The 21,907-nt window shown below is 34.8% G+C and overlaps 1 protein-coding gene across 1 annotated transcript in view; it reads left to right on the top strand.

Annotated features, from left to right (window-relative positions):
• The window catches only part of EYS (eyes shut homolog), a 2,088,383-nt gene that overhangs the window by 823,280 nt on the left and 1,243,196 nt on the right, over positions 1-21,907 (top strand). Inside the window, exon 16 of the mRNA XM_063618766.1 lies at positions 10,412-10,533. Within this exon, the coding sequence (XP_063474836.1) occupies positions 10,412-10,533 (122 nt within the window). The remainder of the gene's footprint in view (positions 1-10,411; positions 10,534-21,907) is intronic.

Consider the following 21,907-nt stretch of genomic DNA (forward strand, 5'->3'; position numbering starts at 1 on the left):
ATGTCCATGAATTCAATTGCTTTGATTTATAGGTCTCACAACTAAGTGAGAATATGCAATATTTGATTTGTCTTTCTGTGCCTGGCTTATTTCACTTCATAATAATCTCCAGTTCCATCCATGTTGTTGCAAATGACAGGATCTCATTCTTCTCGATGGCTCAATAGTACTCCATTGTGCATGTGTACTGCATTTTTTTAATCCATTCATCTTTTGATGGACACTTAGGTTGCTTGCAAGTCTTAGCTATTGTGAACAATGCTGCAACTAACACGGAAGTGAAGATATCTCTTTGATATACTGATTTTAATTTGGGGGGTATATACCCAGCAGTGGGATTGCTGGATCATTTGATAGCACTATTTTTACGTTTTTGAGGAACCTCAAATTGTTTTCCATAGTGATTGTACTAATTTACATTCACATCAACAGTGTAAGCGGATTCCCTTTTCTCCACATCTTCACCAGCATTTTTTGTTGCGTCTTTTGGATATATTAACTGGGGTCAGATGATTTCTCATTGTAGTTTTGATGTGCATTTTTCTGATAATCAGTGATGTTAAGCACCTTTTCATATGCCTGTTTGCCATTTGTGTGTCTTCTTTTGATGTCTGTTGAAATTTTTTGCCCATTTATTGATCACATTATTAGAGTTTTTTTCCTATAACATTGTTTGAGATCCTTATATATTCTGGTTATTAGTCCCTTGTCAGATCGGTAATTTACAAATATTTTCCTCCCATTCTGTAGATTTTTCTCTTTACTTTGTTGATTGTTTCCCATGCTGGGCAGGAGCTTTTTAACTTGATGTGATGCCACTTGTCGATTTTTGCTTTGGTTGCCTGTGCTTGTGGGTATTGCTCAATAAATATTTACTTTGACCAATGTCTTGGAGATTTTCCCCAGTTTTCTGTGGTAGTTACATAGTCTGAGGTCTTAGATTTAATTATCTAATCGATTTTGATTTGACTTTTGTACATGATGAGAGATAGGCATCCAGTTTCATTCTTCTGTCTATGGATATCCAGCTTTCCCAGCACCATTTATTGAACAAACTGTCTTTTCTCCAGTGCATGTTCTTGGCAGCTTTATCAAAAATGAATTCACTGTAGGTGTGTGGATTTGTTTTTGGGTTCTCTGATCTGTTCCATTGGCCTGTATCTGTTTTTATGCCAGCAACGTGCTGTTTGGTTACTATAGCACTGTAGTATAATTTGAAGTCAAGTAATGTAATTATTTCCATTTCGTTCTTTTTGCTTAGGATAGCTTTGGCTATCCTGGGTCTTTTGTGGTTTCATAAAAATTTTGGAATTTTTTTTCTATTTCTGTAAAGGATGTCATTAATATTTTGGTAGAGATTACACTGAATGTGTAGACTGCTTTGCATAGTGTTGCAGTTTCTCTATTCCTTAATTTAGTGAGGTCTGAGTTCTTGTCTCAGGACAAAGAAGAATAAGGCATGTGGACACCAGAGAGTGAGTAAGGCAGAGTAGAATTTATTAAGCAATAGAAAAATTATTAGCAGTGAGAGGGGACCCAAAGCGAGTTGCCAGAAGTGGGTCTGAGTGCTGGGTTTTTTTTTTTTTTTTCATGTGGGGAAAAACAAGAAAGGCTTCTGTAGGTTCTGCCTTAATGGGAGGAGTAAAGTTCTCCCCCTCCCCCAGGGATGTTGCATCTATGCATATCTGGAGTAGACCATAGTGACTCCATCTTAGTTATTACCCAAGAATGCCTAAGCAAAACCCATGGGATAGGGGGCCAAAACTATAATGCTAATGATATTACAATTAGCTCTGGGTCATATTCAGGACATTTAGTTGATTTATTGTGCTTGCACCTAAGTCAGAACAGTCCCTTCAGAGCAAACATCCTGGTATAAGAGGAAGTTCTTAACCATATTTTTACCTGCTAACTACACCACAGGGGTGGTGCCAGTGTGTTTCCATGCGCACTGCCTCTCTCCCAAGACTCTGCCTCTCTATGTGTGTAGCCAGCCTCTAACTATGTCCTCTCCCAATAGTATGGACATTTTAACAATATTGATTCTTCTAATCCATGAACATGGAAATTTTTTTTTCATTTTTTGATGTCCTCTTCAATTTCCTTCATCAGTGTCTTATATTTTCATTATTGTGATCTTTCCTTTCTCTGGTTAATTCCTAGGTATTTAATTTCATTTTTGGCTATTGTAAATGGAATTAAGATTTTTTTTGTTGTTGTTTGTTTTTTTGAGACAGAGCCTCACTCTGCCACCTAGGCTGGACGGGAGTACAGTGACACGATTACTGCTCACTGCTGCCTCCGCCTCCCAGGTTCAAGTGTTTCTCCTGCCTCAGCCTCCTGAGTAGCTGGGACTAAAGGTGCCTGCCTCCATGCCCTGCTAATTTTTTGTTTTGTATTGTATTTTTGGTAGAGAAGTGGTTTCACCATATTGGCCAGGCTAGTCTTGAACTCCTCACCTCAGGTGATCTACGTGCCTCAGCCTTCCAAAGTTCTGGGATTACAGGTGTGAGCCACCATGCCCAGCCTATGTTTTTGATTTGTTTTGCAGATTGTTCACTTTTGGCATATAGAAATACTACTGATTTTTGGTTCTTATGAAGGTGTTTTCAGTGTATATAGTTGTTAATTTGGTGTCCTTGCCAGGGGTGGGGGAACAATTGATGAAGCTTTCTATTCCACCATCTTGCTCTGCCTCAGTTGCTAATTTTCTTTGAGGTCATAATACTGGAAATGAGTTTTGTACCTGTGGTTCAAAACTTACAAGTGATTTTTAGTCCATGGTGTACTTGCATTCAGGTACTATGCTTCAGGTACTATGTGGCACTTGTTTTGACATTTACAGATGGATGAAACTGGGAAAGTATGGTCAGGGATTGGTGGAAGTAGACAAAGTCATTCCAAGTGGAAGAAAGTAAAGGAAAAAACATCACAGAGACTGAGAAGTAGTTTAGCTTACCTGGACAAGTCACAGTATATCAGAACATTTTAGTTAAAATTTATGGTTGTCGGGCCGGGCGCGGTGGCTCACGCTTGTAATCCCAGCACTTTGGGAGGCCGAGGTGGGCGGATCACGAGGTCAGGAGATCGAGACCATGGTGAAACCCCGTCTCTACTAAAAATACAAAAAATTAGCCGAGCGTGGTGACGGGCGCCTGTAGTCCCAGCTACTCGGAGAGGCTGAGGCAGGAGAATGGCGTGAACCCGGGAGGCGGAGCTAGCAGTGAGCCGAGATTGTGCCACTGCACTCCAGCCTGGGCAACAGAGCGAGACTCCGTCTCAAAAAAAAAAAAAAAATTGATGGTGGTCTTACTATGTTAGATATTATATTATGTCCTATGCTCAGTGCTGTACTTCTTATACCCTCATTGGGCAGGTAGCATTATTTCTGATGTGACTTGAAATTAAGTAACATGCTTAAGATTATATAAGTCATAATTCTTAGAGCCTGAATTTAAATCTAGGTCATCTGTCAACAAATTCCCACAATCTTAAACATTGCAGTAAGTTCTCACGTTTTGTTTTTGTAAAAAGTGAGTTTGTTCTGCTTTCATAATTGAAATGTATTTTTACTGGGTATAGAAGTTTAAATTGGCAGTTATTTTCTTTCACTCCATTATGATGTTGGCTCATTCGGTTCTTGCTTCTGATACGGGAGAGTAAGTTGTGATCTTTGTGTCCCTTTGAAGATAATATGTCTTTGTTCATTGGCTGCCTGTATGATTTACTCCTCATCTTTCATTTTCAGAAGTTTTAATCTAGATAAAGTTTTATTTTTATGTATGCAGCATAGGTCTCAAGAACTTCCTAAATCTGTGGTTACTCTCTTTTTGCCATCTTTTGAAAATTTTCAGGCAGCAATTTTTCAAATATTGTTCTTGCCCAATTTCTCTACCTTCTAGTTTGATACTCCAATTAAACAAATAATGGCTATTTTCATTAGTTCCCTTATTTCTTTTGTTTTCTTTTATGACTGTTATGTCCTTTATATAAATATTTCAACTGTATATCTTTTACTAGCAAGTTTATTAATTCTGTTTAATATGTCTATTATTAAAATAATATATTGTTATTAAATTTCAGGTTATAATTTTGTCTCTTTTATAGATTTCAGTTTTCTAGTGGAATTCCCTATTTGTCTCCTATATTTTTATATGTATTCATCATAAGTATTTTTAAATCTCTATCTAATTATCACAGTATCTCAATAGTATATCTCTACTGTCAGTTTGTCTCTTGACATCTGGTAATCAGCATTTAAGAAACTTTTTTATTGAATGGCAGACATTTGTTTCAAACATTGAAAAGCTCCATGTAATGTTAACATCTTCCAAAGAGGATTTTTATTTTTATTTTTTTTCTGGCAGACAGAATAGGAATGCATGATCACATTTTAGGCAAGTATGGTTTTCATGCTGTTAAAGCTGTTTTTTTTTGTTTGTTTTTTTGTTTTATTTTGCTGGTTTTTCTTCAAGATATGCCCCTCTGTTGAGTTCATTGACAGCTAGAAGTGTTTAACAAGACTATAAGATATTGCAGGCACTAAACTCCAACCTTTATCTTCCTTGCACTACTAGACTGCTAATGCTTTACTTCTGTGTAATTTCTTTATTATTATTATTATTATACTTTAAGTTTTAGGGTACATGTACACAACATGCAGGTTTGTTACATATGTATCCATGTGCCATGTTGGTGTGCTGCATCCATTAACTAGTCATTTAGCATTAGGTATATCTCCTAATGCTATCCCTCCCTCCTCCCCCCACCCCACAACAGTCACCAGTGTGTGATGTTCCCCTTCCTGTGTCCATGTGTTCTCATTGTTCAATTCCCACCTATGAGTGAAAACATGCGGTGTTTGGTTTTTTGTCCTTGTGATAGTTTGGTGAGAATGATGGTTTCCAGCTTCATCCGTGTCCCTACAAAGGACATGAACTCATCCTTTTTTATGGCTGCATAGTATTCCATGGTGTATATGTGCCACATTTTCTTAATCAAGTCTATCATTGCTGGACATTGGGTTGGTTCCAAGTCTTTCCTCTTGTGAATAGTGCCGCAATAAACATATGTGTGCATGTGTCTTTATAGCAGCATGATTTAAAACCCTTTGGATATATACCCAGTAATGGGATGGCTGGGTCAAATGGTATTTCTAGTTCTAGATCCCTGAAGAATCACCACACCGACTTCCACAATGGTTGAACTAGTTTACAGTCCTACCAACAGTGTAAAAGTGTTCCTATTTCTCCACATCCTCTCCAGCACCTGTTGTTTCCTGACTTTTTAATGATGGCCATTCCAACTGGTGTGAGATGGTATCTCATTGTGCTTTTGATTTGCATTTCTCTGATGGCCAGTGATGATGAGCATTTTTTCATGTGTTTTTTGGCTGCATAAATGTCTTCTTTTGAGAAGTGTCTGTTCATATCCTTTGCCCACTTTTTGATGGGGTCGTTTGTTTTTTTCTTGTAAATTTGTTTGAGTTCATTGTAGATTCTTGATATTAGCCCTTTGTCAGATGAGTAGTTGCAAAAATTTTCTCCCATTCTGTAGGTTGTCTGTTCACTCTGTTGGTAGTTTCTTTTGCTGTGCAGAAGCTCTTTAATTTAATTAGATCCCATTTGTTAATTTTGGCTTTTGTTGCCATTGCTTTTGGTGTTTTAGACGTGAAGTCCTTGCCCATGCCTATGTCCTGAATGGTATTGCCTAGGTTTTCTTCTAGGGTTTTTATGGTTTTAGGTCTAACATTTAAGTCTTTAATCCATCTTGAATTAATTTTTGTATAAGGTGTAAGGAAGGGATCCAGTTTCAGCTTTCTACATATGGCTAGCCAGTTTTCCCAGCACCATTTGTTAAATAGGGAATCCTTTCCCCATTGCTTGTTTTTGTCAGGTTTGTCAAAGATCAGATGGTTGTAGATACGTGGCATTACTTCTGAGGGTTCTGTTCTGTTCCATTGGTCTATATATCTGTTTTGGTACCAGTACCATGCTGTTTTGGTTACCGTAGCCTTGTAGTATAGTCTGAAGTCAGGTAGCTTGATGCCTCCAGCTTTGTTCTTTTGGCTTAGGATTGACTTGGTGATGCGGGCTCTTTTTTGGTTCCATATGAACTTTAAAGTAGTTTTTTCCAATTCTGTGAAGAAAGTCATTTGTAGCTTGACGGGGATGGCATTGAATCTATAAATTACCTTGGGCAGTATGGCCATTTCATGACATTGATTCTTCCTACCCATGAGCATGGAATGTTCTTCCATTTGTTTGTATCCTCTTTTATTTCATTGAGCGGTGGTTTGTAGTTCTCCTTGAAGAGGTCCCTCACATCCCTTCTCATTCTTACACACCAATAGCAGACAAACAGAGAGCCAAATCATGAGTGAATTCCCATTCACAATTGCTTCAAAGAGAATAAAATACCTAGGAATCCAACTTACAAATGACTTTTATTTCATCAAACATGTGGTTGTCCTAGATTGGCTGCCCTAATTAGATGGGCCTTTAAGAAAACAAGAGGTAACAGCAGCGATTCTCCTGTTGTCCTTAAAAAAACAAACTGGCATGCTGTGAGAGGAGGAGGCCATGTGTCAAGGACCTGCGAATACCTTCTAAATGCTGAGAGTAGTCCTTACCTGGTAGCTATCAAGAAAATGAGACCTAAATCCTAGAGGCAGAATGAAATGAATTCTGCTGCAATCATTGAATTTGGAAGATATAACTCCATTTCGTAGGTGAGATCACATCCCAGTCAATACCTTGATTTCAGCATGGTGAGACCAAAAGCAAAGGATTTAGATGACTGACACTTGCACACTGACTTACTGAAACTGTGAGACAGTACATTTATGTTGTTTTAAGGCATGAAATTTGTAGTAATCTTTTAGAAAGTAAGAGAAAACTAATATACTAGATGTCTAGAGAGTTAATAAGCATCAGAGATATTGTTCAAAGATAATCTCTCTAACTTGAAAATTCATGTTCACAATTATGCTATCTATCTTACTTTAGTACATCTGTTACTGATAACAAAAATTTAAAATATCTGGCTGTTGATCTGAAAAAGTGAACTACAGCTTTTTATGCATTTACAACTGTCAAACTTGACAGCTTTGTCTTTATTTTTTTCTCACTGGCTGCAGAGTCCAATATTGTAGACCTGTGTTTTTATCATCTTCTGTCTTTCCTGTCTCATGCATGTTTTCAAACTACTGTTTTATCTAAGTTTGGTAGGAAGAGTAATGTCTACTTTGTAGTGAGAAGTTAAAAAATGATAAGATTCTAATTTAATAAATCATGCAAACCTTTACTCCTTTGGTAAATACATTTTAATAATACTTTCCTCTTCCATCAAAATTGGCTCAAAATGTGGTTTTAAAAATAGTATTTTACTTTAATATGTGGCCACTGTATTGACCAATGCAAATTTAAATAACAGTTATTTTAAATTACTGGAATCAATTATTCAATGTTGAATGAGAAACTGCTTTGCAGCAAGAATGTCCAAATTCAGGAAAATGCTTTTGAATCAAGTAAGATACTGATGAATAAAAATTCTCAAACTCTGGGTTATTTTTAGTTGCTATGCACTTTTGTTCTCTTCATCATTTACATTTTTAAATTTTAATTTTTAAATTATGTTTTCTTCATCCTTTTATGTTTTCTTTTTGTACATAGTTCATCATATCTGGAATTCACTGCTGTAGTACCTGATACTTTAATGATAATGATACCCCGAAATTGATAATTTCCTTCTAATTATCAAGTTATTGGAAATACCAATAGTTATTAGCTTTTAAGAAATATATGAATTTAATAGGAAAAATTGACTTTTTGACTCAATAAATTTGTTTCAAAATATTATTGAGGCATCAAAATAAAAATCAGCGGTGTGCTTATGCTTGTGTCTTTACATAAATAATTTATACTCCATAATATGAGGAATTTCAGAACACAACGAATGAGCATGTCCTGAAGATTTTATGCATATGCCATTTATGCTACGGAGTGGGATGATTTTCTCCCGTTCACCACAGCTGATGTTGTGTTGCCTATTGTGGAATTGCTTTCATTTTAAATAGCACATTCATAAAACAAAATATAATCATTATATTCAATTTTTATGTAAGTCCTCTTTTAATGTTTACAAAAAAAAAGGAAAAATAAGCCAAATGCAACCAATGAAAACTGTAAATGGTGCCACATTCATGGAGGAAGTTAACAATGTAGGGAGCATGGTATGTGAAAAAAAAAAATCTGCTAAAATCCAGCAAAACTTGAGTACTCTTTTTTTTTATTATTATACTTTAGGTTTTAGGGTACATATGCACAATGTGCAGGTTTGTTACATATGTATCCATGTGCCATGTTGGTTTGCTGCACCCATTAACTCATCATTTAGCATTAGGTATATCTCCTAATGCTGTCCCTCCCCCCTCCCCCCACCCCACAACAGTCCCTGGAGTGTGATGTTCCCCTTCCTGTGTCCATGAGTTCTCATTGTTCAATTCCCACCTATGAGTGAGAACATGCGGTGTTTGGTTTTTTGTCCTTGTGATAGTTTACTGAGAATGATGGTTTCCAGTTTCATCCGTCTCCCTACAAAGGACATGAACTCATCATTTTTATGGCTGCATAGTATTCCATGGTGTATATGTGCCACATTTTCTTAATCCAGTCTATCATTGTTGGACATTTGGGTTGGTTTCAAGTCTTTGCTGTTGTGGATAGTGCTGCAATATATGTGTGCATGTGTCTTTATAGCAGCATGATTTGTAGTCCTTTGGGTATATACCCAGTAATGTACTCTTAAGGATTATTCTGAGTGGAGAATAGTATATGTGTGAGGAATAAAGCACAATGTTGATAAGGCGGCTCTCATTCTTGTGCTGTTAAGCTAGTTATTAATACCTAGCATGGAAAACCAATTGGCCCTGTTCAACCAAAGCACAGCACTGAGCAGAACTTCTTATACATTTAAACTGTTGTAACCTAAATGCACATACATGGGTCATGAATTTATTTTTCTTCTGGTTATCATGTTTCACTGTTACGTTTGTAAAAACAATTTGCTGTCCAAATGTACCAAAGTGATAAAGGATCATTTTGAATTTTGTTTTGGCTACTAACTTCAACCTTTACATTATTGGTCATATCGTGTGTGTTCTTTTCTGTTTATTTAATCAACATTAATTAAACATAGACAGGGTGCTAGATCTGTACAGGATGTCGAGATGTATTAAACTAAGATGCGTTCTGTAATCTCAGGGTTCCTACTCATCACATTGTGCTTATAAGTATATAGACTTCTTAACTCTATCCACAAATGGAGAAACTGGGCTGGCATTAGCTAACTCAACTCTCAACTCTGTTCAGTAGAAATTAAATGAAATCTCTGTTTATGTTTTAACTTTTCTAGTAGCCACTACAAAAAGTAAACGGAAACAAATGAAATTAATTGAAATCGTATGTTTCATTTAACTCTTTATATCAAAATTATTTCCATTTCAACCAAAAGTAAATAATAAAACATTTTAGTGAGATACTTGGCATTCCTTTTTTAATACTAACTTTTCAACATTCAATGTGTATTTTATATTTATAGCACATCTTAATTGGTACTAGCCATGTTTCAATGTTTTATAGACACGTGTCTACTGTATTGAAAAGTGCAGATTTAAATAACAGTTAACATTGATTTTACCATTTTTATAATGCTATATCTAGATTCTCTACAGACAAAAGCCCAAAATCTAATTTTGACACGAGTTCTATTCTTCAAAAATATTTTTCATATAGAAAGCATTTTCACAGAGTAATAAGTGTTTCTTTTGTTTGTTTGTTTGCCCAATACTAGGAAAGCAAAATTTTACCTCTAGTATTTTGAATTACATTGTCTTAGGGCAACTCTCTGTTTCAGAAAAACCCCATTAAAAGTTTTACGATTTTAATTGACCAAAAGTTCTGTTAATTTATTTGAAATATTTGTCTGTAACAATAAATCTGTCAAAAGTTTCCTTGTAGTTATGTTTTTAACTTGTGAGCTAGTTGCTGAGTTGTTTAATTAGTTACTTAGTTATACTCCATCATCTACCATCATATGACTAACGTTATTTTTCTTTTAAAACATTTAACAAAGATGATAATTCTACATTGTGAGCATAATGCATAAATCTTTAATACCTTCTATAGAATCTATTGACTTACTACAAAAATTTATTTAGTTAGATACTAAAGAATACCGTTCACACGGTTTTAAAAATGTGGTAAAAGTCATTTGGGGGGAGTATTGGTGTTCTATAAAACTAAAAAAATTATAAATTGACAGAGATATCAAAATAGCCAGGAGTAATATCTGTATTATAGGCTTAATAGTAAGAAATAGCCTAAAAATATATAATTTCATATTCTCTTAGAGCTACCAGTGTGTGTGCCTATCTGGTTGGGAAGGAAATTTTTGTGAACAAGAATCCAATGAGTGTAAAATGAATCCCTGCGAGAACAATTCCACCTGTACTGACCTTTACAAAAGCTATCGGTGAGTAACATATTTTTAGTTTTCTTCATGAAATTACTTGGAGTGATCAGTGTCCATGGGATACATCCAGACATTATTTTCACTTTAGATACATTTAATTAAAATAACCATCTGGAGATGAACAGCCATTTACTGACAAGGTAGTGTCACAATCATTTGAAATTTGAAAATACTGAAGGCCAGATGTCAACAAAGTATAAACAGATTTGAACTTGAAAATGCAATGTTCTGATATGGTAAATGATACAAGTGCATTTATTTCTTCAAAACATGTTTTTGCCATCTTAACATTGTTTTGGACCTTTCCGTGCAGTATGAGAACTGCCACACTATGACAAGAAAGGAATGAGTCCACTAAATTCAAACTTCCAATTTTTTACTTACAGATTATTGTGAGTTTGGATTATTTTAGTAAAATTTTTAATATATTTTATAATATAAATTATCCACACATTCCATTAATTCAATTGTATTAATTAGTTCTTAGATGAGAATTCTGAAGAAACTCTACATAAAAATTCTGAGTAGGTGTTTATGTATTATGCCCACCTTTTAATGGAGTTGTTTTTTGCTTGTTGAATAAGTTCCTTATAGATTCAGCGTATCACACCTTTGTTGGATGCATAGATTGTGACTATTTTTCCCATTCTGTCAGTTGTCTTTTTACTCTGTTGATAGTTTCCTTTGCTATGCAGAAGCTCTTTAGCTTCATCTCACTTGTCAATTTTTGGTTTTGTTGCAATTGCTTTTGTGGACTCACTCATAAATTATTTATCAATGCTGATGTCCAGAATGGTGTTTTCCAGGTTTTCTTCTATCATTCTTATAGTCAGAGGTCTTATATTTATATATTTAGTCCATCCTGGGTTTTTTTTTTTTTTTTTTGTCTATAGTAAAAGGTAAGGGTCCAGTTTCAGTCCTCTGCATATGGATAGCCAGTTTTCCCAGCACCCTTTATTGAATAGGGGGTCCTTCCCTCATTGCTTATTTTTGTTGATTTGTCAAGTATGAACGGCTGTATGTTGCTTTATTTCTGGTTTTGCTATTCTGTTCCACTGATTTATGTGTCTGTTTTTGTTGTTGTTTTACCAGTGCAATGCTGCCATGCTGTTTTTGGTTACTGTAGACTTACAGTATAGTTTGAAGTCAGGTAACATGATGCCTCCATCTTTTTTTATTTCCTCTCTAAGATTGCTTTAGTTATTCAACCTCTTTTTTCATTCTACATAGATTTTAGTATAGTTTTTCTCTAATTCTGTGAAAAATGACATTCGTAGGTTGACAGGTTGAATCTGTGCATTGCTTTGGGCACTATGGCCATTTTAATGATATGGATTCTTCCAAGCCATGAACACAGGATTTTTTTCATTTGTTTGTGTCATTACTGATTACTTTTAGCAGTGTTTTGTAGTTCTCCTTGTACAGCTCTTTCACATCCTTGGTTAGATGTATTCCTTGCTTTTTTATTTGTTTGTTTTTTGGTTTTGGTGTATGTGCGGTTGTAAACGGGATTGCATATTGTAAATGGATTCTTGATTTGGCTTTCAGCTTGAATGTTATTGGTGCATAGAAATGTTACTGATTTGTATACATCGATTTTGTGTCCTGAAACTTTACCAAATTTTTTATCAGTTCCAGGAGCCTTTTGGTGGAGTCTTCAGCATCTTCTAGGTGTAGAATCATATCATCAGTAAGGAGAGATAGTTTGACTTATTCTGTTTCTTTTTAGATACCTTTTATTTATTTCTCTTGCCCGATAGCTCTGGCTCGGACTTCCGGTACTGTGTTGAATAGAAGTTGTGAGGCTGGGCTTGTTCCAGTCCTCCAGGGGAATTCTTGTAGACTTTGCCCATTTAGTATGATGTTGTCTGTGGGTTTACCATAGATGGCTCTTATTATTTTGAGATATGTTTCTTAGATACCTAGTCTATTTAGGATTTTTAACATGATGTTGAATTTCGTAGCAGAATTTTTCACTTCTATTGGGATCATCATGTGTTTTTTTGTTTTTAATTCTGTTTATGCAGTGAATCACATTTATTGATTTGTGTATGTCGAAACAGTTGCATCCCAGGAATGAAACTTAGTTGGAGAATTAACTTTTTGATGTGCTGCCATATTTGGTTTCCTAGTATTTTGTTGAGGATTTTTACATCTAGGGTCATAAGGTGCATTGGCCTGTAGTTTTCTTTTTGTGTTGTATCTTTTCCAGGTTTTGGTAGCTGGATAATACTGGTTCGTGGAGTGAGTTAGGGAGAAGTTCCTTCGACTTCATTTTTTTTTTTTTTTGGAATAGTTACAGTAGAATGGGTACCAGCTTTTCTTTTTACATCTAGTAAAATTTGGCGTGAATCCATCTGGTCTGGGGCTTTATTTTGTTGGTAGGTTTTTTTTTTTTAAATTATTGATTCAATTTCAAAACTTGGTGTTTTCAGGATTTCAATTTTTTTCTCATTCAATCTCGGGAGGTTGTATGTTACCAGGTATTTACCCATTTCCTTTAGATTTTCTAGTTTATGTGTATGGAGGTGTTCATAAGGGTCTCTCAGAATCATTCTACTTCTGTGGGATCAGTTGTAATGTCACCTTTGTCATCTCTGATTGTACTTATTTGGATCTTCTGTCGTTTTTTCTTTGTTAATGTAGACGATGGTTTATCAATCTTGTTTATGCTTTCAAAAAACCAACTTCTGGTTAAATTGATTATTTCCCTGGATTTGGGGGTCTTAATTTTGTTCAGTTCTGCTCTGATTTTAGTTCTTTTCTTTTGCTAAGTTTGGAATTAGTTTGCTCATGTTTCTGGTTTTCCAAGTATGATGTTAGACCATTAGTTTGATATCTTTCTGATATTTTGAGATACACATTTAACAAGTGCCCCAGAAACGTATGAAAAAAATGCTCAACATCATTAATCAGAGAAATCCAAATCAAAACCACAGTGAGACAACATCTCACACGCATCAGCACTGTTATTATTAAAAAGTTAAAAAACCAACAGATGCTGGTGAGGCAATGGAGAAAAGAGAATGTTTAAACACTGTTGTTGGGAATATAAATTAGTTCAGCTACTGTGGAAAGCAGTTTAGAGATTTCTCAAAAACTTAACACAGAGCTGCCATTTTACCCACAAATCCCATTACTGGGCGTATATCCAAAAGTAAATAAATCATTCTACTAAAAAGATACATGCACTCATGTATTCATCTCAGTGCTACTCACCATAGCAAAGACATAGAACTAACCTAGGTTCCCATCAATGTGGGATTGCATAAAGAAAATGTGGTTCATATATACACCATGGACTACTATGCAGCCATAAAGAAGAACAAAGTCATGTTCTTTGCAGCAACATGGATGTAGCTTGAGGCCATTATCCTAGGTGAATTAATATAGAAACAGAAAACCAAATATCGTATGTTCTCACTTATAAGTGGAAGCTAAACACTGGGTACTCGTGGACATAAAGATGGCAGTAATAAACACTGGGGAATTCTAGAGTGGGAAGGGAAGGAGGTAAGTATGGGTTTAAAAACTGACTGTTGGGTACTATGCTCACTACCTGGGTGATGGGATCATTTGTACCCCAAACTCCAGCATCATGCAATATTTCCATGTAACAGTTGCACGTGTACTCCCTAAATCTAAAAAGCACTTGAAGTTATTTTTAAAAAATGATGCATACACGTGAAAAAGAAATTCGTAGTAGCTATTGCTATTATTCCAAAAGCTTCATAACCACATATATATTTGTAAATATATTTTTTTTAGGCGGAATCTCACTCTGTTTCCCACGCTGGAGTGCAGTGGCATGATCTTGGCTCACTGCAACCTCCACATCCTGGGTTCAAGTGACTCTCCTGCCTCAGTCTCCGAGTAGCTAGGATTACAGGGGCCTGACACCATGCCTGGCTAATTTTTGTATTCGTAGTAGAGATGGAGTTTCACCATGTTAGCCAGGCTGGTCTCGAACTCCTGATCTCAAGTGACCTGCCCACCTCGGCCTCCCAAAGTGCTCAGATTATAGGCGTGAGCCACCATGCGTGGCCCTTGGTAAATAATTTTTAATCCTAGATTTGTTTGGTATACATTGTATCTCTTATGTAAATGCATAATCAAGTATATCATAACTAAATCCTTTTCTTGTTCAGAAGCAGGTGAATTGCATACAAATACTCTCAGATGATTATTTTCCAAAGGAAAATGTTAAAATTATTTCAGAATGTCCTCCAAAATAAATCATACATTCTCTTTTGACTTGTGATTAAGGTTGAGAATTCTGGATTATCTCATGCCTCTAAAACTTTTCACAAATGTTTCTAATTTTTTGGTGATTAAAGTGAGTTATAAGGTGCAGACTGTTCAACAGTAGGCAGTTTGCTTTATTAAACTGAATTCCACAATAGCTGGCAATAATGGCATAGATACTATGTGATAAAAAGAAAGATAAATAAATAATTTTGGTAACATAGGAAAACTCATAATGCCAATAGTTAGGATTAGTTAAAGATATATAAAAATAAAAAGACCCAGAGACATTTTTTGTGACATTAGCAATTATTTAGTTGATGTATGAACACAAATTGATATTAATGACCTTTCTATCTGTATATTAGAAGAAATAATAAACTTTTTATGAACTAAAAAGATAATATTCATAGTTATCTATGTTTTATTTTTCTTACATCAATTAATTATAACCTATAATATGTACTGTAAATTTTCTAGTATTTCTTTCACTGAGACTCTGATATATCCTTTTTTTAGCATTTAGCTCTTCCTATAATTTCTTAAGATAACTTGTATATGCATTTGTGTATGTGTGCATTGATGCTGTTGGCAGTCACCAGACATACACCACTGGGAACACACCTAGGGTTGCAGAAGTTGGGTTTATAACTCTTTACAACAAAGGAGAAAACATCATGTAGATCCACAGGGATATCTAAATAAAAGGATGTTAGAAAGGACTTACAGACTTGAGCTTGCTACATGTATTTTGGGGGATGGTTTCAAAGAGTGGGTCTTTGCTCTGGATAAGTTGTCAAGAAGTGAGCAGAATTTTATTACTAGGTTTATGATAAGTCTTACCTAGGAGGATGGAGGAAAAGACAAGAAAGTGGTGAAAGCCAATGTTTTCAAAAGAGGTAGCAATTACTTACATTAGCCATGATGGGATTGTTTTGTTAGTCTTTTGGTCTGGGTGATGTTCCTGGTTTTGTCTCTATTTAATATGAGTATAAGTTAGTCTAGTTTTTGTGATCTTTTATTTGCATAGAGTAGCCATGTCTGATACTGATGTTCTATGAAATTGTTGAAATGTTCATCAGAAGAACACTTACGCCTAGCTCTAAACCTGCTTTATACTATATGGCTAGGTCCTGAAAATCCTGGCTATCATAAGCTACTTTGCTCCTTCCCAAAACAACGTCTTATACGTATGAGTTAAATATACGTGTGTGTGTGTGTCTGTGTGCGTGTGTGCATGAAATACATCACTTATGTTTGTCCACCTATTTGTTCAAAATATTCTTATATATCCAAACAAAATGAGAGGACCCAAATATTAATTTATTGTCCAACATGGTATTAATTTTATTTAAATAAAAGTATTGCATTTGATATAGAAGTCTTAAAGATTGAAAACAAAATAAACAACATCTACAGGGCTGAATTCAAAATACTTTAATATTCATGATACAAAATCAGTCTTTCTAGATAACTCTGACATGGCTTATTGTGAACTCCTAGTGATTTAAATGTATAAATGTTTCAGGAGATTTTGTCACCTAAATTAAGACAAACTCTTAGTCATTTCATCATTCCTAAGATTTTTGATATATTATTTGCTTTATTTATTTTCAGATTTCAGATATTTGTTGCATTTTATCTGGATATAAAATTTAAAGTTTAGCTGAATCAGATTTTCTGAATGTGCTTCTTCTGTGTGATTATAAAGATAATGTATTAATATGAACATTATATTCATATTGGCTTTTCTAGATTATAAAGAGAAAAGAGCAGTCACTAAATATGCTATATTAATGAGATGAGAATAATGTGTATATTCCATATGTTACATACAAATAGCATGACTTACTTACCTAGTAAGTATTTACATATAAATAGCATGACTTTCCTTACCTAGTTATCTTTCTAAATAATAATTTTATTGAGACATAATTAACATACCATACAATTCACCTTTTTAAGTGTACAATTCAGTACAATAGTCCCCCTTTACTATTCCAAGGGAGATATGTTCCAAGATCCCCAGTGGATGTCTGAAAATCAAAGATAGCACCGAACTCTATACAGGGTTACACATATCCCCTAACTTACAATAGGGTTATTTTTCTGATAAACCCATTGTAAATTGAAAAAAAATTGTAAGTCAGAAATGTTCTTGTAAGTATTTAATATACTTGCAGAATATTATAGCTTATCCTAGCCTCCTTTAAACATGCTCAGAGCCTACATTAACTCACAGTGGAGAAAAACACAAATCCTATTTTGTAATAAATTATTGAATATCTCATGTAATTTATTGAATACTCCACTGAAAGCAAAATAACGTAGTAGTTGTAAGGGTACTTGAAGCATAGTTTCTACTTAATGTAAATTGCTTTTATCCCATTGTAAAGACAAAACATGTCAAACCAGTTGGGGACCATCTATATATAAATTATGTATTTTTCTGTATATAACTATGGTGAAGCTTAAATATAAGTTAGGCACATTAAGAGATTAACAACAATAACTACTAATTAAATAGAAAAATCATACTGTAATAAAAGTGTGTCAATGTGGTCTCTCTCTCTCTCTCAAAATATCTTATTATAGTATATTCACCTATTTTTAGAGCATGGTTGATTGCTGGTAACTGAAACTAGAAAGCAACACCATGGAAAAGGAGAGAACTACTATAGATTTAGTAGCTTCATAGAGAAGTACAACAATCACCACTATCTAATGTTAGAATACTTTTATTATTCCAAAGGAACTCATACCATTACCATAGCCTCTCCCCATTTCCTTCTTCCCCCTTGAAACTCCTAATTGACTTTCTATCTCTAGGATTTGTCTGTTCTGGACATTTCATATAAATGGAATCATGCAATATATGTTTTTTAGTGACAGGTTTGTTTGACTTGGCATAATGTTTTCAAGATTTATGTCATAGCAGGTATAAGGACTTTGTTTCTTTTTTATGTCCAGATTACATCATAAAGTTACAGCAAATTTGTTTACTTTTCAGCTGATAAACATGTTGATTATTACAACTTTTTGACTATTAAGAATAATGCTGCTATAAATATGTGCAATATATATCCAGACATATATTTTCAATTATTTTGCATATAAAACTAGAGAAGAATTGCTGGATCATAGAGTAACTCTATGCTTAACTTTTTAGAGGAACTTTCAAACTCTTTTCCAAAGTGAATGTATAATTTTTGCATTACCACCAGCAGTGTATGAGAGTGTCAACTTCTCCACATCTTGCCAATATTTGTTGATATTTGTCTTTTTAACCCTTCTAGTGGGTGTGAAGTGGTATTTCAATACACACTTGATTTTCATCTCCCTAAGGACTAATAATATACTCATCTTAACATGTGCTTTCTGACCTTGTGTATCTCTTTTTGGGAGAATATCTCCTCGTATCATTCGCCCATTTGGGAATGGAGTTATGTACCTTTTATTTTAGTTGTAAGAAATTTTATATATTTTGGATACAAGCCACTTATCAAATACAATTGCAAATATTTTCTTCCATTATGTGAGTTGTCTTTTTCTTCATGGTGTCCTTTGAGGCACAAACAATTTTAATTTTGAGGACAACCAATGGACTCATTTTCTTTTGCCACTTTTGCTTCTCATATCATAGCTAAGAAATTGTTGCCTGACTCAGGATTACAATAATTTTATTCCTGTATTTTCTTCTATAAACTTTATATTTTTAGCTGTTATATTGAGACATAATGCGTTTTGAGTTAGTTCATGTTTATGTGTGCAGTGTGAGGTAAGGGTCTAGCCTCATTCTTCTACACATGAATATCCACTTGTCTCAGGATAATTTCTTAAAAATACTATTCTTTCCATATTAAATTATCTTGGTACCTTTAAAACCAATTATACAAATGTGTAAGGATTTCTAGACACTCTATTCTATTTATCTTTATTCTAATACCACACCCTCTTATTGTAGCTTTTAGTAAGTTTGAAGTCAGGAAATATGAATCCAACTTATTTTTTTGTTTCATCATTGTTTTGCCAAACTGGGATCCTTGTACTTCCATATGAATTTTAGTGTCAGCTTGTTATTTTCTGAAGAAAATGGCAGCCATAACTTTAATAGAGATTTTATTGTAACTTCTTTAATTTCTTTCAATAATATTTTATCATTTTATTTTTTTATTATACTTTAAGTTTTAGGGTACATGTGCACAGTGTGCATGTTAGTTACATATGTATCCATGTGCCATGTTGGTGTGCTGCACCCATTAACTTGTCATTTAGCATTAGGCATATCTCCCAATGCTGTCCCTTCCCCCTCTCCCCACCCCACAACAGTCCCCAGAGCGTGATGTTCCCCTGCCTGTGTCCATGTGTTCTCATTGTTCAATTCCCACCTGTGAGTGAGTACATGCGGTCTTTGGTTTTTGTCCTTGCAATAGTTTACTGAGAATGATGGTTTCCAGCTTCATCCATGTCCCTACAAAGGACATGAACTCATCATTTTTAATGGCTGCATAGTATTCCATGGTGTATATGTGCCACATTTTCTTAATCCAGTCTATCATTGTTGGACATTTGGATTGGTTCCAAGTCTTTGCTCTTGTGAATAGTGCCGCAATAAACATACGTGTGCATGTGTCTTTATAGCAGCATGATTTATAATCCTTTGGCTTATACCCAGTAATGGGATGGCTGGGTCAAATGGTATTTCTAGTTCTAGATCCCTGAGGAATCACCACACCGACTTCCACAATGGTTGAACTAGTTTACAGTCCTACCAACAGTGTAAAAGTGTTCCTACTTCTCCACGTCCTCTCCAGCACCTGTTGTTTCCTGACTTTTTAATGATGGCCATTCTAACTGCTGTGAGATGGTATCTCATTGTGTTTTTGATTTGCATTTCTCTGATGGCCAGTGATGATGAGCATTTTTTCATGTGTTTTTTGGCTGCATAAATGTCTTCTTTTGAGAAGTGTCTGTTCATATCCTTTGCCCACTTTTTGATGGGGTTGTTTGTTTATTTCTTGTAAATTTGTTTGAGTTCATTGTAGATTCTGGATATTAGCCCTTTGTCAGATGAGTATGTTGCAAAAATTTTCTCCCATTCTGTAGGTTGCCTGTTCACTCTGATGGTAGTTTCTTTTGTTGTGCAGAAGCTCTTTAGTTTAATTAGATCTCACTTGTCAATTTTGGCTTTTGTTGCCATTGCTTTTGGTGTTTCAGACATGAAGTCCTTGCCCATGCCTATGTCCTGAATGGTATTGCCTAGGTTGTCTTCTAGGGTTTTTATGGTTTTAGGTCTAAAATTTAAGTCTTTAATCCATCTTGAATTAATTTTTGTAGAAGGTGTAAGGAAGGGATCCAGTTTCAGCTTTCTACATGTGGCTAGCCAGTTTTCTCAGCACCATTTATTAAATAGGGAATCCTTTCCCCATTTCTTGTTTTGGTCAGGTTTGTCAAAGATCAGATAGTTGTAGATATGCAGCATTATTTCCGAGGGCTCTGTTCTGTTTCATTGGTCTATATCTCTGTTTTGGCGCCAGTATCATGCTGTTTTGATTACTGTAGCCTTGTATTATAGTTTGAAGTCAGGTAGCATGATGCTTCCAGCTTTAAAACCATATAATTATCTCAATAAATGCAGAAAAGGCCTTTGACAAAATTCAACAACGCTTCATGCTAAAAACTCTCAATAGATTAGGAATCTATGGGATGTATCTCAAAATAATAAGAGCTATCTATGACAAACCCACAGCCAATATCATACTGAATGGGCAAAAACTGGAAGCATTCCCTTTGAAAACTAGCACAAGACAAGGATGCCCTCTCTCACCATTCCTATTCAACATAGTGTTGGAAGTTCTGGCCAGGGCAATCAGGTAGGAGAAGGAAATAAAGGGTATTCAACTAGGAAAAGAGGAAGTCAAATTGTCCCTGTTTGCAGATGACATGACTGTATATTTAGAAAACCCCCTCGTCTCAGCCCAAAATCTCCTTAAGCTGATAAGCAACTTCAGCAAAGTCTCAGGATACAAAATCAATGTGCTAAAATCACATGCATTCTTATACACCAATAACAGACAAACAGAGAGCCAAATCGTGAGTGAACTCCCATTCACAATTGCTTCAAAGAGAATAAAATACCTAGGAATCCAACTTTCAAGCGATGTGAAAGACCTCTTCAAGGAGAACTACAAACCACTGCTCAATGAAATAAAAGAGGATACAAACAAATGGAAGAACATTCCGTGCTCATGGGTAGGAAGAATCAATATCATGAAAATGGCCATACTGCCCAAGGTAGTCTATAGATTCAATGCCATCCCCATCAAGCTACCGATGACTTTCTTCACAGAATTGGAAAAAACTACTTTAAAGTTCATATGGAACCAAAAAAGAGCCCGCATTTCCAAGTCAGTCCTAAGCCAAAAGAACAAAGTATTTTATCGTTTTCAATGTATACTTGTACTTCTTAGAACCTATTCTTAAGAATTTGAATCTTTTTATGTTATTAGAAATGAAATTGTCTTAATGCCATTTTCAGATTGTTGTTTGCTAGTGTATTGAAACTCCACTGATTTTTGTATATTGATCATATATTTTTCAACATTAGTAAACTTATTTATTAGTTATAATAATTTTTGGTCGATTCGTTAGGATTTTTAATATCTGATAATGGAGATAGATTTGCTCCTACCTTTCCAATGTTGATATGTTTTTTCTGTTTTCTGTTTAATTATCCCAACAACTTCTAGTACGACGTTGAATAGAGATGACAGACTAAATATCCTTGTCTTGTTCCTGAGCTTAAAAGAAAATCAAGCAGTCTTTCACCATAAAGTATGATGTTAACTGTAGATTTCTCATGGGACACTTTACCAGATTTTGGACATTCCCTTCTGTTTCTGGTTTGTTGAGTCTTTTTTTTTTTTTTTTTTTTTTATAAAATGTATTGAATGTTTTCAAATGCTATCAATGAAGCTATTTATATTTGTTATTCGTCTTATATTCTATTAATATTTTGTATTGCATTCAGTGATTTTCTATTTTAAAACCAACCTTGCAGAACTAATGTATATCCCAATTGGTCATAATGTATATTTCTTTGTATATGTTGCTGAATTCCATTTGCTAG

This window comes from Symphalangus syndactylus, chromosome 2 (assembly GCF_028878055.3).
Source record: "Symphalangus syndactylus isolate Jambi chromosome 2, NHGRI_mSymSyn1-v2.1_pri, whole genome shotgun sequence".
Lineage (NCBI taxonomy): Eukaryota > Metazoa > Chordata > Mammalia > Primates > Hylobatidae > Symphalangus > Symphalangus syndactylus.